Consider the following 14439-nt stretch of genomic DNA (forward strand, 5'->3'; position numbering starts at 1 on the left):
TGCAAAGTCCTTGGAGAACTTGCTTGGTGAGAAATGTACCCAGGAGCACTGCTGCTGAGATGATTTCATTTCCCAGGGTTCAGTTTCCAATTGAATTATGCTGATTTGGATGTCAGGGGGAAGTTGTTTAGAGAGAGAGTGGTGAGGGGCTGGAACAGCTGCCCAGAGAGGCTGTGATGCCCCGTCCATCCCTGGAGGTGTTCAAGGCCAGGTTGGATGGGGCCCTGGGCAGCCTGGGCTGCTGTGAGATGGGGAGGTTGGTGGCCCTGCATTGGTGGGGGGTTGGAGCTTCGTGATCCTTGAGCTCCCTTCCAACCCAAACCATTCTGTGATTCTGTAATCTAGAGGGAACCTGAAGTACTAATCCCACCTCGCCGTTATTTCACGAGGCACTCTTAGCACCCATGGCATTTAGAGACCTGTGAGGAGGTTTTGTGGTGCAGAACTTGAAGCTGGCAGAGGGTTTGGGAAGTTCCATCCTCGTGAGCCAGCAGTGTGCCCTGTGTCTGGAAGGCTGGGGGCAGGGATGGGGCTGGGCTCTGTTCCGTGGTGCCCAATGCCAGGACAAGGAGCACCTGCATAGCCTGCAGCCCAGGGAGTTCCATCTGTGCTGTGAGGGGCGCAGAGCTCCAGTACTGCTGCCCTGCGAGGTGGGGATCTTCCTGCAGACATCCAAACCCACCTGGATAATGTCCTGTGCAAAGACTGAAGGAACTGCTTCAGGGGTTGGAATGTTTCGTTGCTGTCACTTCCCCGAATTCCCAGCTGAATGACTGGTGCTGCAGCCTCAGCTCGGCAGCTTTCCCTTGGCAGCCATGGAGAGACACAGATCCCTCCTTACCTGCCGCCAGCAGGGGGCTGTTACACCTTCCAGCTCCCTGCTTACTCGGAGAAGCCAACCCAGTCCCATCCATTCGTTTTGTGCGTCGTTTATTCGATCTCCATCGTGTCGATTCTCTTACTGACTTCACGTGGGTTCTCTCCATTTCTGTCAGTGCCCAAGGCTGCTGCTGAGCCCACAGCTGCGTGGTGCAGAGCTGAGGATCACCGTGTCTGTGTGCAGTGCTTCTGTTCCACTTCATGATGAGACAGATCTGAATTCTGCTCCAGCCCTGGGGTGAGTGCAGCCCTCCTGCTGGGGCTCAGCCACACCGAGCTGCTGCAGCTCTCACTTCCCACCCTTTCCTCATTGCCTCTGTGTGTGTTTGAGCTGATGTGTCTTAATTTAAGGCAGCTGAGTGTAACTGTGATTCCCAACTGCAGCTGCAATGCAGTGGAAAGCACGGATCTCACTGTTCCCCCCAAGGCTTTCCTCGTCTGATTTTCCTGTTTTAAAGTAGGTGCTTGTAAATGCATCGCATTCTTGCTAAAGAAAGTGCCCAACTTTTTGTTGGGAAATATCAGATGGAAAATACAGAACAGTGCCTACATCTCTGCCCAGCATTCATCTTCCTAGAGCCTCAGTCCTTCCTAAAGCCTGAGCTAGACCTGCCTGGGTTATTTAAGCCTCTGACTGCTTGTCCACCGTGCTGCTTTTTCCCTTCTTCACCCCAGCAGTGTTTTTTCATGCCTGAGGACAGTGTTTTCCCTCCTCGAAATCTCTGCTGTGTGGTTCTGCTCCTCCCCACCTCCCCTTGGTTGGTCGTAGTTTTCAAGGCTCAAACCGTTCACGTGGTTGATGGGCTTTTTCCAGCCTGTATGATTCCCTGAGTGGTTGTGGTGGGGATGGATTGGTGATTGGACTTCACAGAATAACAGAACTGTAGGGTTTTGAAGGGATCTCTGGAGCTCATCGTGTCCAGCCCCCCTGCATAACAGGCTCCCTACAGCAGGCTGCATGAGTGCATCCAAGCAGGTCTGGAATATCTCCAGAGAAGGAGAATCCACAGCCTCCTTGGGCACAGCTCTGCCAAGGTGAGACCAGAGGGTGGTGTGGACACAATGATTACGTGTGATGCAGGTGGCCCTGTCTCCATCTGGCATGGGATGGAGGAACATGGGGTGAGCACTGAGCAAGGGCACAGCACTGGGGACAGGGCTGATCTCAGAGCTCCTGCACTGAGCTGTGACACAGCACGGCCTGGCAGCAGCTTTCTGCCCCGTGCTCCACCTCCACGATGTGTAACGCTGTTCTGTACAGAGAGGAGCTTTGCTGGCTGTTGTGGCAGTGAAATGACTCTGCTTTAAGGCACTGTGTTGTGTTGTCAGGTTTTTTTTGGCAGAGCTTGCTGTCCAAATGGGATGGACACCCTGCAGCCCTGTGGATACTTGGGCTGAGTGCTACGCTGTGACCCCAGGCTTGGTTTTTGTAACACTAACTCGTCTATTTGATTAGATTCGAAATACCAAAACATTTCTTTCAAAAGGAAAAACAACAAACAGCAAGAACCCAAAGGCTTTGAAGCTGCAGACAGAAAGCTGTGCGTACCTCTGCCCAGATCCCACTGCTGCTTTCCACCTGCTTCAATAGGAAGCCCCAGGCTTGGAGCAGCCTGCTCAGCTCTGCATGATGCCCGCGGTGTTCTGCTGCCTGGCACAAGTGCTCTCAGGCCTGCCTGACCCCTGATGGTACCTCAGGGGCCATGGGTGAGTATTGCAGCCTCTGTGCCCTCTTCTAAACACAGATCCAGGCCTGATCTGGGAAAAGAGCAGAGATCTCAGGAAGCTCCGTGTCGGAGCAGAAGTGTCTGCTTGTGGCTCTGAACCCCACTCAGCAGCTGTGTGCTGTCCAAATGCAGGTGCCTGCGGTGAATGAGGAGAGCTCACGAGCAGCACCGTGTGTGTTTTGTCTGTTGTTCACTGCAGATTTTGGCAGGCACTGCCATTGTAACACTCCTTCTTTCTGCACTCATCTGGTGGGCATCACAGGAAGCAGAGATACAGAGCAGGGGCCAACAGGGACCGGTGCCGGGTGCCACGCTTGGCTCACACCGACCCCAGAGGGCACAGCGGGCTGGGGTTGGACTGGGGAGCTCAGAGGGCTTTTCCAACCTTCCTGATTCCACAATTCTCTGATCTTCCCAGGAGATCAGCAGTGTCCTTCCTCAGCTCCTGCTGCCCGAAGGAGGTCGTTGCTGACCTCTCACATGCTTGGGTCAGCTGGCAAAACTTGGAAATGCAGGTTGTCTCCATTGTGACTTGGGCTGTTGATGCTGAGGGCCGGGATGGAGAAAGCTGTGAGATGCAGCACCCAACAGCCACAGCTCCCAGCCCCTGTGCTGCTCTGTCCTGCTGGTCACAGGCTCTGCTTTGTGCTGCTCCCTCCTGAGCGCTGCTCTGTGCAGGGAAGCTGTGTTTGGGCAGCCTGAGTCCTTCCTCTCAATTTGTGTGACTCTTGGATGCTTGTAGGGGCGGTTTGAGCACGGAGAGGAAATTACAGAGCTTGACAGTGTCCAGCTGGTTCAGAGAAGCTGGGAGTTGTGTGTTTGGCTACATGCAGTCTTTTCTTACCGCTTTCCTTTCCTTTGACCTGCCTTTACAATTAACTTCTGTGGCATGCCATCAAAGTCTGCTCTCCTCCTTTGATAGGATGTGTTCAGGGCTCCATTTCCATGGTGATGAGCGGCTGCTATCTGCACAGAGATGTTACACCTTCACACAGGGCTCCTCTGCACTTCCCTGTGGCTGCTGGCTAGGAGCAGACTGATGCTGAGCTGCACCAGGCCCTGGGTGCTACAGGTGAGCTGCCTGCAGCGCTGGGCTGTTGCTGTGCTCCCTGCTGTGCTTTGACAGTGGCCAATGATCAAAGCAGTTCCTGGGGGCTGGGAGGGCAGCCTTTGTGGCCGCTCTGGTTGGAGCTGAGAAGATTCTGAGCACAGGGTGGTATAAGAAGAGCCTGAAGATGGGCCGGTTTGTGTGGGGGTAGAGAAATCCAGCACGATTCCTTGAGCAGATCCAGGGTAACACCAGAGCCAACTGCTGGCACGTGTGAAGGCACAGCCCTCTGTGTCTGATGGGGATGTGGAGGGGACAAGTCCTCCCAGCAGAGGTCTGGGCTTTGTGAAGAGGGGCAGAGCCCATTCCTGCTCCCCGGTGGGATCCCACCAGCTGGGATCTCTGCATGCAGCTGTACCCCGAGCCCCGGGCTGTGCCCCAGCAACAGGGAAGGAGTTAACTGAGGATTCTGCTAGCACAGTGCTGGAGGCTAAAATACAGCTCAGCTTCGCAGCAGGCACGTGTGGGGTTTTGGCAGGGAAAGTGGCTGTTTCCTCCACAGCTCTGTGTGGGCCTGGCCCCAGCTGGGTCGCCCCAGGGTTTCTGACAGCACTGCAGTGACAGCCTCGCTCTGCGAGGGACGGACGGAGCGTTTGGGCGCTCGGAGCCCGTGAGTCACTCAGGATGCTCGAGGCAGCCTTGTTAATTAGGGCGCCTCAAGGCTGTTCACAGCAAGGGCTGCAGCAGTGCTCCTTCCCTGCTGCCATTAAGGCTGTCGCCGGCAATCTGGATGTCAGGAGGAGGGCTGGACGTCCCTCCGTCCCGCTGACACCTCCGTGCCGTGGCCTGTTGGCAGATCTCATCAGCCCCTGCAGTGTGTGATGAGGCTCTTCATGTGCACAGCAAACGAGGTTCGCTCCTGAGCCTCGCTGTCCACCTGCGTGCCCCTTGCTGTGCTGCCTGATGCCACCACCCTTCTCCTTACTCCTCAGCAGGCCCCAGCTCCTCCTGAGCCGTCCTGCAGCACTGCTGCTTTGCTGGGTCCATTCCCACGGCCAGGAGCCATTAGGATCAACCCTTGGGTTGTACCCCATCTCCAGCCTATGTGCCAGCAGTCATTTATAGGATGAGTCACATCGGAGCACAGCTGGGCAAAAATCAGGTCCTGGTTGAGCAGGGATTTGTAACCACCCCCCTCTGTGCTGCACAGTCAGAACGGAAGGAGGGGAGGCAGGCAGTGTGAATGCTAAGTATGACGTGGAAATGCTGGAAAAGCCCAAAGCCTTTCAGGGCTCTGAAAGCAGCTGCTGGATGCCTTGGAGCCAGCCGTCCTGCTTCTCCTCATGTGAGTTGGATCAGGGGGATGTGGCCCAAACCCTGGAAGATGAGAAGTGCTGAGGTTCTGCCAGCGCTGGATAGCAGGGTGACCCTGTTCTGAACGGCATCAGCACCGTGCTGTGACGAAGGCGAGTGCCCCATCCCTGCAGACACCCAAAATCCGGGGCTGCGAGCACCTGGTGGAGCTGTGGGTGTCCCTGTTTCACTGCAGGGAGTGGGACCTGATGGCTTTTATGGGACCCTTCTAAATAGCTTGGGCCCTGTGATACAATACAGAGCCAAAGGGAAAGGGCCCCAGAGCCCCTGAGCCCGACCCTTCCCACACACAGCCCCAGAGCTGCTGTGGCTGAAAGCAGCCATCAGCACTGCTTTTCCTTTTGCTGCTGCTCAGTGCCAGGCAGGCACTCATTAGTTCTCCACTGAGGATTTCAGAGATAAATAACCATCTCCCCCTGCTCTGCTGGGAGAGAGGTGCCGGCCCTCTCACAGTCCTGCCAGCTCCTCTTTGCTTTGCCTCCAGCTCTGGGTGCTGCAGTCTCACCACCCCATAGGGCAGCACTCACACAGGGGGCTCCCATGGATCCTCGTGGGATGGCTGCCTGCCCTTGGGGGTGTGGGGTGGGCAGCCTCATCTCTGCTTGCCCTCCTCTGCATCTGAACCCTGGGTCTCCCTCCTCGAGTGCCTGCCTTGCCCCTCTGCCCCATTTGCAGGGAGATGTTTCCCATGGTGGCATATGGGTGCACGTCTTGCCCCTCCTGTTACCTTTAGGGAACAGTGCTTGATTTGCACTCTGAACCCAAACCTGTGCTCCTCTGTGTTTCCATGGAAGCTGAGGCAGTTTCCTGCAGGCTTTTTTTTTTCTTTTTTTTTCTCCATAGCTCTTCGTGTTTGCATTTAACCCTTTGTGATGTAGCACAGCACGAGGATGGATGGGGAAGGTAGGGCAGGAGGCAGCTCGCGCAGTGCTGGGCCCATTGCTCACTGCTGGGGCAGCTCTTACAGCCCCATTGCAGGCAGGGCCTCGTTGGGCTCATCCTGCTCAGGCCCATAGCTCCCATCGCACTGCCACCCCCTGCAGCACTGCCTTCCCATCACTAACACTTGTTGCCTCCCTGCAGTGCAACCTCTCATCATCGCCGTCTCCCCGCAGCGTCGCCTCCTTGCAGCAGTGCTTTCTGCCCTGCAATCTGCCTGCAGCGCCACCGATCTGAAGCATCCGCTCCTCATCGCAGCCATGGGAGGCGGCCGTGCGGGGAGGAAGCAGAGCTGGAAGGTGGGAGCGATGTGGAGGTGGCAATGCAGGGCTGTGGCACTGCAGGCAGATGGCAGTGCAGGGCAATGGCGCTGCAAGGCAGAGTCACAGAATCGCAGGGCTGGAAGGGAGCTCAAGGATCACGAAGCTCCAACCCCCCACCAATGCAGGGCCACCAACCTCCCCATCTCACAGCAGCCCAGGCTGCCCAGGGCCCCATCCAAGCTGGCCTTGAACACCTCCAGGGATGGACGGGGCATCACAGCCTCTCTGGGCAGCTGTTCCAGCACCTCACCACTCTCTCTCTAAACAACTTCCCCCTGACATCCAACCTCCAGCTGCCCTCCCTCAACTCCAATCCATTTCCCCTTGTCCTGCTGCCATCTCCCCTTTCACAGAGCTGACTCCCCTCCTGTCTGCAGGCTCCCTTGAGGCACTGCAGGCTGCACTGAGGTCACCCCGCAGCTTCTCTTCTCCATGCTCAACAAGCCCAGCTCCCTCAGCCTGTCTTCGTAGGGAGGTGCTGCAGCCCTCTGCTCATCTCTGTGGCTCCTCTGGACCCTCTCCAACAGCTCCCTGTCTTTCTTTACTGGGGGCTCCAGCCCTGGACGCAGTGCTGCAGATGGGGCCTCATGAGGGCAGAGCAGATTGGGACGATCACCTCCCTGTCCCTGCTGCCACCCCTCTGCTGATGGAGCCCAGGATCCCATTTGTTTTCCAAGCCACAAGGGCACCCTGCTGGTTCATGTTCAGCTTTTCATCCATCAGGACCCTGCAGGGCTGCTCTCAAGGGCTGCTCCTTCCAGTCTGTATGGATGCCTGGGATTCCTCCGGCCCAAGTGCCAAATCTCGCACTTGGCCGCGCTGAAGCTCGTTAGGTTCACCCGGGCCCAAGTCTCGAGTCTGTTGAGGTCCCTCTGAACGGCATCCCTTCCTTCCACAAGACAGGTGACACTGCAGGGCAACGGCACTGCAGGCAGATGGCACTGCAGGACCGCTGCGCTGCAGGCACGTAACTGCAGGCAGGTGGCAGTGCGGGGCTGCGGCACTGCGGGCAGATGGCAGCGCTGCCGTCCTGCCAGGAGGTGCCTCCCACACTCCACGTGCGTCCCCGGCAGCGCTGAACTGGATCCACGGGACCGGGGCGGCGCTGATGATGCGCGCCGCCGTGCGTTGCCCATTGCCACGGTTCTTCGCCAGCTGCTCTGCCATCCCCCGGCCGGGCCCCAGCTCCTGCTCGCAGGGCTCCGGGCTGGCACAGCCCAATGCGGCACAATGGGATTTTGGGGAATGGGATTTTGGAAGGACTGCCAGCCCTCAGCCCTGCAGCCCCTATAGGGTCGCTCAGACTACGCTCTGGTTTTGTCCCTCTGTTCCTTCCGGGATAAAACACCCCGGGGGTACCCAGGGCGCTCAGCGTTCGGTGCCCAGGGTTGTGCCTGCACAGAGGGATGCAGAAAACAGGAAATGTGTTGCAGTGCGACCTCTATCCCTGAACTCCGTGATCCAGCCCTGCCCGCCCCTCTTGGACTTGGTGGCACTTGTTCCAGTACAGCAGCTGGGATGGGAGGGATGCAACTCAGCCCCCACTGCCGCCTGTGCAGCCCTGGAGGGATGGCAGCAGGGGCGCAGGGTGCCTGGTGCTGGGTGCAGCGGGTCTGGGGACACGGGGCTGCTCAGCACAGCAGTGCTCAGGGCTGGGGATGCAGAAGGATAAGAGTTCGCTGTGGTGCTGCTGTCTGGAAGAGCCGTGCAATGGTCTGTGTTCAGGGTGAGCCTCTCGAGGCTGTCCCCACACCACCCCCACCTGTGTCCCCACAGCCCCACCATGAGATCTCCGTGGGGGGAAAGCGTGTTCTGGCCCCACCATCAGCCAGGAGCAGGATTTTGCTACGGAGCATCAGAGTGCGTGGCTGTGATGCCAGGAGATGAGCACAGCCCACAGAGGGACCAGCTGGATCTGCTGCAGAAGGCCACGTGCCACCATCAGCCCTGCGCTGTCCCCTCGCCCTGGGGACTCCAGCATCCCTCCGTGGTGCTTTGCGGCTTTCTGGTTTACTTTCCAGGCTTTTGAACAACTCAAAGTTAAACACAACTAAACTTTCTTTTGTTTTGTTTTGCTTCCCTTGGGCTTCTTTCCCTGGGAGCAGTCCAATTAGCGCTAATGAGCTGGATGGTAATTACAGGAGGGTTGATTACTGGTGGCTGTTGCGGGCGGGGCCAATTAACGGTGCTGCCATTGCGCTGGGGATCCTGCATTGGTTTCTTGTGGGGAGCTGAGAGTGGGTGGCTCTGCATGGGGGGAGCAGCCCACGTCCCCACTGCCCTGAGAGGGGCGCCCCGGCCAGCAGGACCCACTCAGTGCTGCGGGCCCCCATCCTCACCCCTCCTCTTTAACCCCAGCTCTGCAAGGCGCATTGGTGGCACTGGGACACGTCCACCCCCTGCTGCAGTTTGTCCCCTGTGCAGAGGGATGCGTGTTTTGGGGCTGTGCTGTCCCCTGGCACCTGGCTTTGATGTGTGACAAACAACAGCTGAGCCCAAACTTCTCAGAAGTCTGTAAAGATTAAAGGCACCCCCACTCCCCCCTTCGCCTCCAATGCCCCCAGGGCAGGGGCTGAAAATGCAGAGGTGAAAGGAGAAAACCTCTTTGGTGTCCCCTCCAAACCATGCAGCCCCATTCCGGACAGCACCTCCAAAGTGCTGCACCTCCCACCCGGGGCTGTGTGCGGTGTGAGACGTGCTGCTGGGAAGGCCTCATTTAAAACACACTGGTTTTGAGGGACAGCAAAGCACAGGGCTGTGCTGTGCACTGGTTCAGGGGCTGCCTGTGAGCAGCAGACCCCACTGGGGTCCTGAAGGGTGAAGCTGTTGCTGGCTTTGGATGCTGCATGCCAAGGAGAAATGAAAAATGAATGCGTGACGTGTGATTAATAGTTGGAAGTGTCACGAGGGTAATTGGTGCCACGATGCTACCAACTGCTGCTGATGGTGGCAGAGCTCATCCTGCAAACTGCATCAGTCAACGAGGAAGGGACTCTTTCCTTGGGGGTCTTCAGCCCTGCGGCTGGGGGAGCTGGGAGCAATGGGGCATGGTCAGCAGAGATGGGTTGGGTGGGACTTGGACATCTTTTCCAGCCTTAATGGTTCCATGTTTCTATGCCTGGTTCACCCTGCAGCTGGAGAGATGGGCAGCAGGAATCTCATGCAGCTCAGCCAGGAGTGGTGCAGAACCCCTGGGCAGGAGCAGTACAGCACAGCTCCTGTGGTCTGCAAGGCTCAGGTCTGCTTGCTGCTATCAGAGTGTGGCTGGGGCTCTGCAGAGCTGAAAGAGCCCAACAGCAGTTCTGAGAAACTGGGAGCAGGCATTGCAGCAAGCAAAGATGGGTGGAAGCATCGCGTTTTACAGGAAACGTTTTCTTTTCCTTATCCTCTCTCCAAATCAGGTGTTAACCCACATGCACTCTTTGCAGAACTAGAAAGCAGTGCTATTCCCTGAAATGAGCTGTGACCATTCCTGTCTCCTGGCCCCGGTTTGCAGTCTCAGCAGAAAGATGGACATCTCTGGGGTCAGTTCATCGCACACAGCCTAGGGCAGGATAAGCAGGTTGCTGGGTGTTCCTTGCTGGCTCAGTGAGCGGCTGAGAACCTGAGTTGTGGCAACTGCTCCAGCAGTCGGAACATCCCATCCCGGATCTGCTTCATCTTCATGCCGTAAATGAGCGGGTTGAGCATGGCAGGGACCGTCAAATAGAAATCAGCCACCAGGACTCGGGTGTGAGGCGCCAAGCCGAGAGAGAACATCTGCAGGTACATGGAGAGCAGGCCGCCCATGTAGAACAGGAGGATGACGGACACGTGGGACCCGCAGGTGCTGAGGGATTTGAGACGAGCCCCTCGGGACAGCAGCCTCAGCACCGACCTGAGGATCATCCTGTAGGAGAAGGTGATGAACACAGAGTCCGTCCCGACCAGCAGCGTGGCCACGACGACGCTATAGAGATGGCTGACCGATGGGTCGGCACAAGCCAGCTCCACCACGGCCATGTGCTCGCAGTAGGAGTGGGGGACGACCCTGTCCCCGCAGTAGGGTAAGCTGGTGAGGAGGCACATCAAAGGGGCCATGACAGCAGCTCCCCGGGCCAGAGACAGCAGCCCTATCTGCGCGGCCCGCGCCTGGCTCAGGATGGTGATGTACCTCAGGGGGTTGCAGATGGCCACGTATCGGTCAAAGGACATCGCCAGCAGCACCCCTGACTCCACGGCAGTGAACGTGTGGATGAAGAACATCTGGGTGAAGCAAGCCTGAAAAGCAATCTGTCTGGAGCCCAGCCAGAATATGCTCAGCATTTTGGGAACTACAGCGGTTGTGAAGATGAGGTCAATGACAGCCAGCATGGAAATGAAATAGTACATGGGCTCGTGGAGAGTTCTGTCCAGCCTCACGGCGAGCAGCACCGTGCTATTTCCCAGCAAGGCCATGATGTACGTAAAGCAGAATGGGATGGAAATCCATGCGTGGGCATCTTCCAAGCCAGGGATTCCCAGCAGGAGAAAAGGCAAAGGAGCGGTGCTGGATTGGTTGGGGACCAACATGGCACAGCTGACTTCAGTTCCCTGCAACACACAGACAGAAAGTTTGGGATTTTGCTACCATTTCTTTGGTCATAAAACCGTGTACATGCAGCACCACAAAATGTAAGGAAAACCTTTCAGGATCTGTTACCCACAGTCAGGTTTTTAAACCGATGCTGCGGTCGGTGCTCTGCAGGGCAAAACTGAGCTGAGAAACTGCAGCCAGAGGAACGATGTCTCGAGCAGCAGCCACTGCTACCCTCAGCTGAGGAAGGTTGAATTACGTGGTGCCAACAGCCCATGTGCTCATCAGTTCATGAGGCTGAAGGACACAGCAAAGCAGAACACAGCCCTGCGTGGCGTTCCTGCCATCACAGTGTGGGACCTCTCATTGCTGGCAGGCAGCGTGCAGTGCAACTGGAGATGGAGAACCTTGGGTTTTTGCCCCAGCTGCACTTACCCCCATGGTTACAGCCACACGCTTCTCTTCCCATCTGACCCTGCCTGTCTGCTCCCTCCAGCTGCAGCCCCCTGTCCTGCCTTCCCACGTGTGGCCACAGAGGCACTTCTCAACACAGTAAGTTCACAGGGTTGAGTTGGAAGGGACCCCTGAAGGCCATCAAGTCCCACTCCCTGCAGTGCACAGAGACCCCCACAGCTCCATCAGTGCTCACTGAGCTCGGATGTCTGTAGGGATGGGTCTAGGGAACTGAGTCATAGCATGGCTTAGCTTGAGAGGATTGCCACCCACACAGCTACAAGATTGCAATTTAATTTTTTTTTAAATATAACCTCTATTTCCCCCCTGTGCATACAGAATTGTGCTGCCTTTGGTGTCCCTGAGGTGCTGCCCGCTGCTCTCACAGCCCCTGGGAGGCTCACTGGGATGCAGTGGGAGCCCCCCCAGCTCCATGTGTGCAGCTCAGGGCAGCTGGTTCTCAGCTCTGTCAATTTCTTGGTCTGCTCTTCTTGACTTTGCCTTTCCCCACGCAGTTTGCATTGTTTTTAGGAAACCCGATGAGGGCAGCGCAGAACAGCTCCCATCCCAGAGCCAGGCACTGCAGTGCCTGTGTAATCACCACTGTTGGGATGTTGGGTCTGGCAGCTTCCGTTGAGGTCCCTCAACCATTCCATTCTGCCCTCGCTCTCCTGATGCCTCTCAGCTCAGTGCCATCCCGCCTGGATGCAGAGCAGCAGCGGTGCATCTCCGGACCCTACACACACACACACACACACACACAGGTTAACCCAACTTCCCATCTCATCAGAAAACAAAATCAGGTTTGTTTGACAAGAGCTATTTCCCGCTGATTGCCGTTAATCGAATTAGGCGTAACTCGATTCCAGTTCTGTAATTCTCTTTTGGCCCCATCTCCTGTTGGCCGCTGGGGCAGCGTGCGGGCGCTGACGTCAGGCTGGGCGCTGTGCAGATAACAGCACTGTCTGATGGCTCCTTGGGGCAGTGCCAGGTTGGGGCAGGATGGGGACACCCATGCCGTGTACCCAGACCTGCTGCTGCTCTTGCCTGCCCCCTCATGCAGAGGATGAATGGCTCCATCTCCTTTATCTGCTTTCCCTACCGAAAAGCTTCCGACGTGCAGGAGGTCCCAACGTGTGCCCCACTCCTCTTCTGCCCCATTTGTTGTTGTGGCTGCAGCTCCTGCCCCATCCTGGCCATGCAGTGCTTCCCATCAGCCAAACTGCTCACGATCTCAGAGATCCCTGCAGTTCCCCATTCTAATTTCCCTCTGCTTTTAAATTTTGTCAGTTTCGGAAAGCTGAACTTCACAAAAGATCAGTGTTGCATCTGCGGTACATTGAGATCACTGCCTCCAGCCCCTGGGCACCACCAACCTCCGTTCCTGTAGTTCAGCTCTTTCCCACCACAGCGGAGCCCCTTCTGCTGGACGCAGAGCCCTCACACTGATAAGATGGGCCCTGTGCTCTCCTGTGACACTTCATCACATCTTCCACACGCGGCCCTTCCCTCCCCAGCTCTCCCTCCCTCTCCTCCCTACCCCAGACCCCCTGGGGCAGTGCGAGCTGTGTTGAGCTCATTATAGATTGGTTGTAGAAACAGAAACAAACTTCTTTTTTCAGTGAACGGTTTCTGCTTTTTGTTCAACTGCTGATCTGTGTCTTCATTCTAATGGGAGACCGAACCGATTTCTTGTAGGAAGTCCCCAGCCGTTGCCATTCCCTTGCTGGCTCAGCTCCTGTGTGTGTGCCCACAGCCATCCCCCACCCCAGCAGCCCCATCCGCACACATCCCCACATCCCACTGCTCGCAGCCACCTGCAGCACAGGGCAGAGCTGTGGCTGTGCTTCAATCCCCCAGCGGTGCAGCAGGGAGAGTCCTGCGTGGAGGTTCCCAAGGGCACGAGTTCCTCTGTGGGCATCTGCTGTGAGCTCTGATCGGTGCCAGGGCGACGCAGCACGAGCCCGCCTTGTTCTCTCACATCTCACTTATTTTTCAGGCTAAAGGAGATGGGAAAGTGAGGCAGCAGCAGCAGCACGGGTCACAGACCCTTAGAGCCACAGGGGTGGGAAGGGACCTCTGGAGATCCCCCAGCCCAGCCTCTGAAGCAGCTCCCTGCATTCTGTGCACAGAACGGCACCCAGGATGTCTCCAATGAGGAGACCCCCACCTCTCAGGACGGCAGTGCTGGGGCTCTGCTCCCCTCACAGCACAGAAGTGCTGTTCCACAGGAGTACAGGGGGAGGATCCCCTCCCTAGCCCTGCTGGCCACGTTCTTTTTTAATGCACCCCAGGATCCCATTGGCCTTTTTGGCCACAGGGCACAGTGCTGGCTCACGGTCACCTGTTGTCCACCAGAAGCCCCAGGTCCTTGTCCTCAGAGCTCCTCTCCATCTCACAGACCTGCACTGATGCTGTGGCTGCTCCTCCCCGTGTGTAGGACCCTACACTTGTCCTTGTTGAGCTTCCCTGGGTTCCTCCCTGCCCAGCTCTCATCCTGCCCAGCTCTCACTGACTGGCAGCACGGCCTTCTGGGCTGTCAGATGCTGCTCCCAGCTTCATTCCATCACCAAATTAACTGAGAGGGACCCCATCCCTTCATCCAGGTCACTGGTGGAAACGTTGAGCATGGCTGGACCCAGCACAGACCCTTGGGGAACATCACTAATTACAGCCTCCAGCCAGACCCTGCGCTGCTCATCACAGCGCTCTGAGCTCTGTTGAGCAGAATGAGGGGATGGAGAGCAACTCCAACCCCACAGAAAGGGGCCTGGGGCTCTCTGCAGCAAGTTGAACAAGAGCCAGCTGTGTGCCCAGGCAGCAGGAAGGACAACTGTCCCCTGAGGGGCACCGGGCCCAGCAGCGCCCCCAGGCAAGGGGAGGGCTGTCCCCTCTGCTCTGCTGTGCAGCCCCACCTCCAGCACTGGGTGCAGTTCTGGGCACCACGGTTCGAAAAGGACTTAAAATGCTGAGAGTGTCCAAAGAAGGGCTATGGAGATGGGGAAGGGTCTGAAAGCAAGGGGTGCAAGGAGTGCTGAGGTTGATTGGGTTGTTTGGCCCAGAGCAGAGGAGGCTGAGGGGAGGATCGTGGCCTTACAGCCCCCCACTGCCCTACAGCCCCCCACGGCCCTACAGCCCCCC

General features: G+C 57.2%; 1 protein-coding gene across 1 annotated transcript; it reads right to left on the reverse strand.

Moving 5' to 3' along the window:
• Positions 1 to 9875: 9875 nt before the first annotated feature.
• LOC122169281 (olfactory receptor 52K1-like) lies at positions 9876 to 10841 on the reverse strand. Its single transcript, XM_042835301.1, has one exon. It carries the CDS (start codon positions 10839 to 10841, stop codon positions 9876 to 9878), a length of 966 nt encoding a protein of 321 aa, XP_042691235.1.
• Between the last annotated feature and the right edge of the window lie 3598 nt (positions 10842 to 14439).

The sequence above is a fragment of the Centrocercus urophasianus genome, unplaced genomic scaffold, assembly GCF_019232065.1.
Source record: "Centrocercus urophasianus isolate 14NV4802_14NV808 unplaced genomic scaffold, USGS_Curo_1.0 seq_504, whole genome shotgun sequence".
Taxonomy (NCBI): domain Eukaryota; kingdom Metazoa; phylum Chordata; class Aves; order Galliformes; family Phasianidae; genus Centrocercus; species Centrocercus urophasianus.

Bases quoted from the DNA above. Each gene is read 5' to 3' on its own strand.
- LOC122169281 (XM_042835301.1), bottom strand. From the start codon at position 10,841: ATGTTGGTCCCCAACCAATCCAGCACCGCTCCTTTGCCTTTTCTCCTG.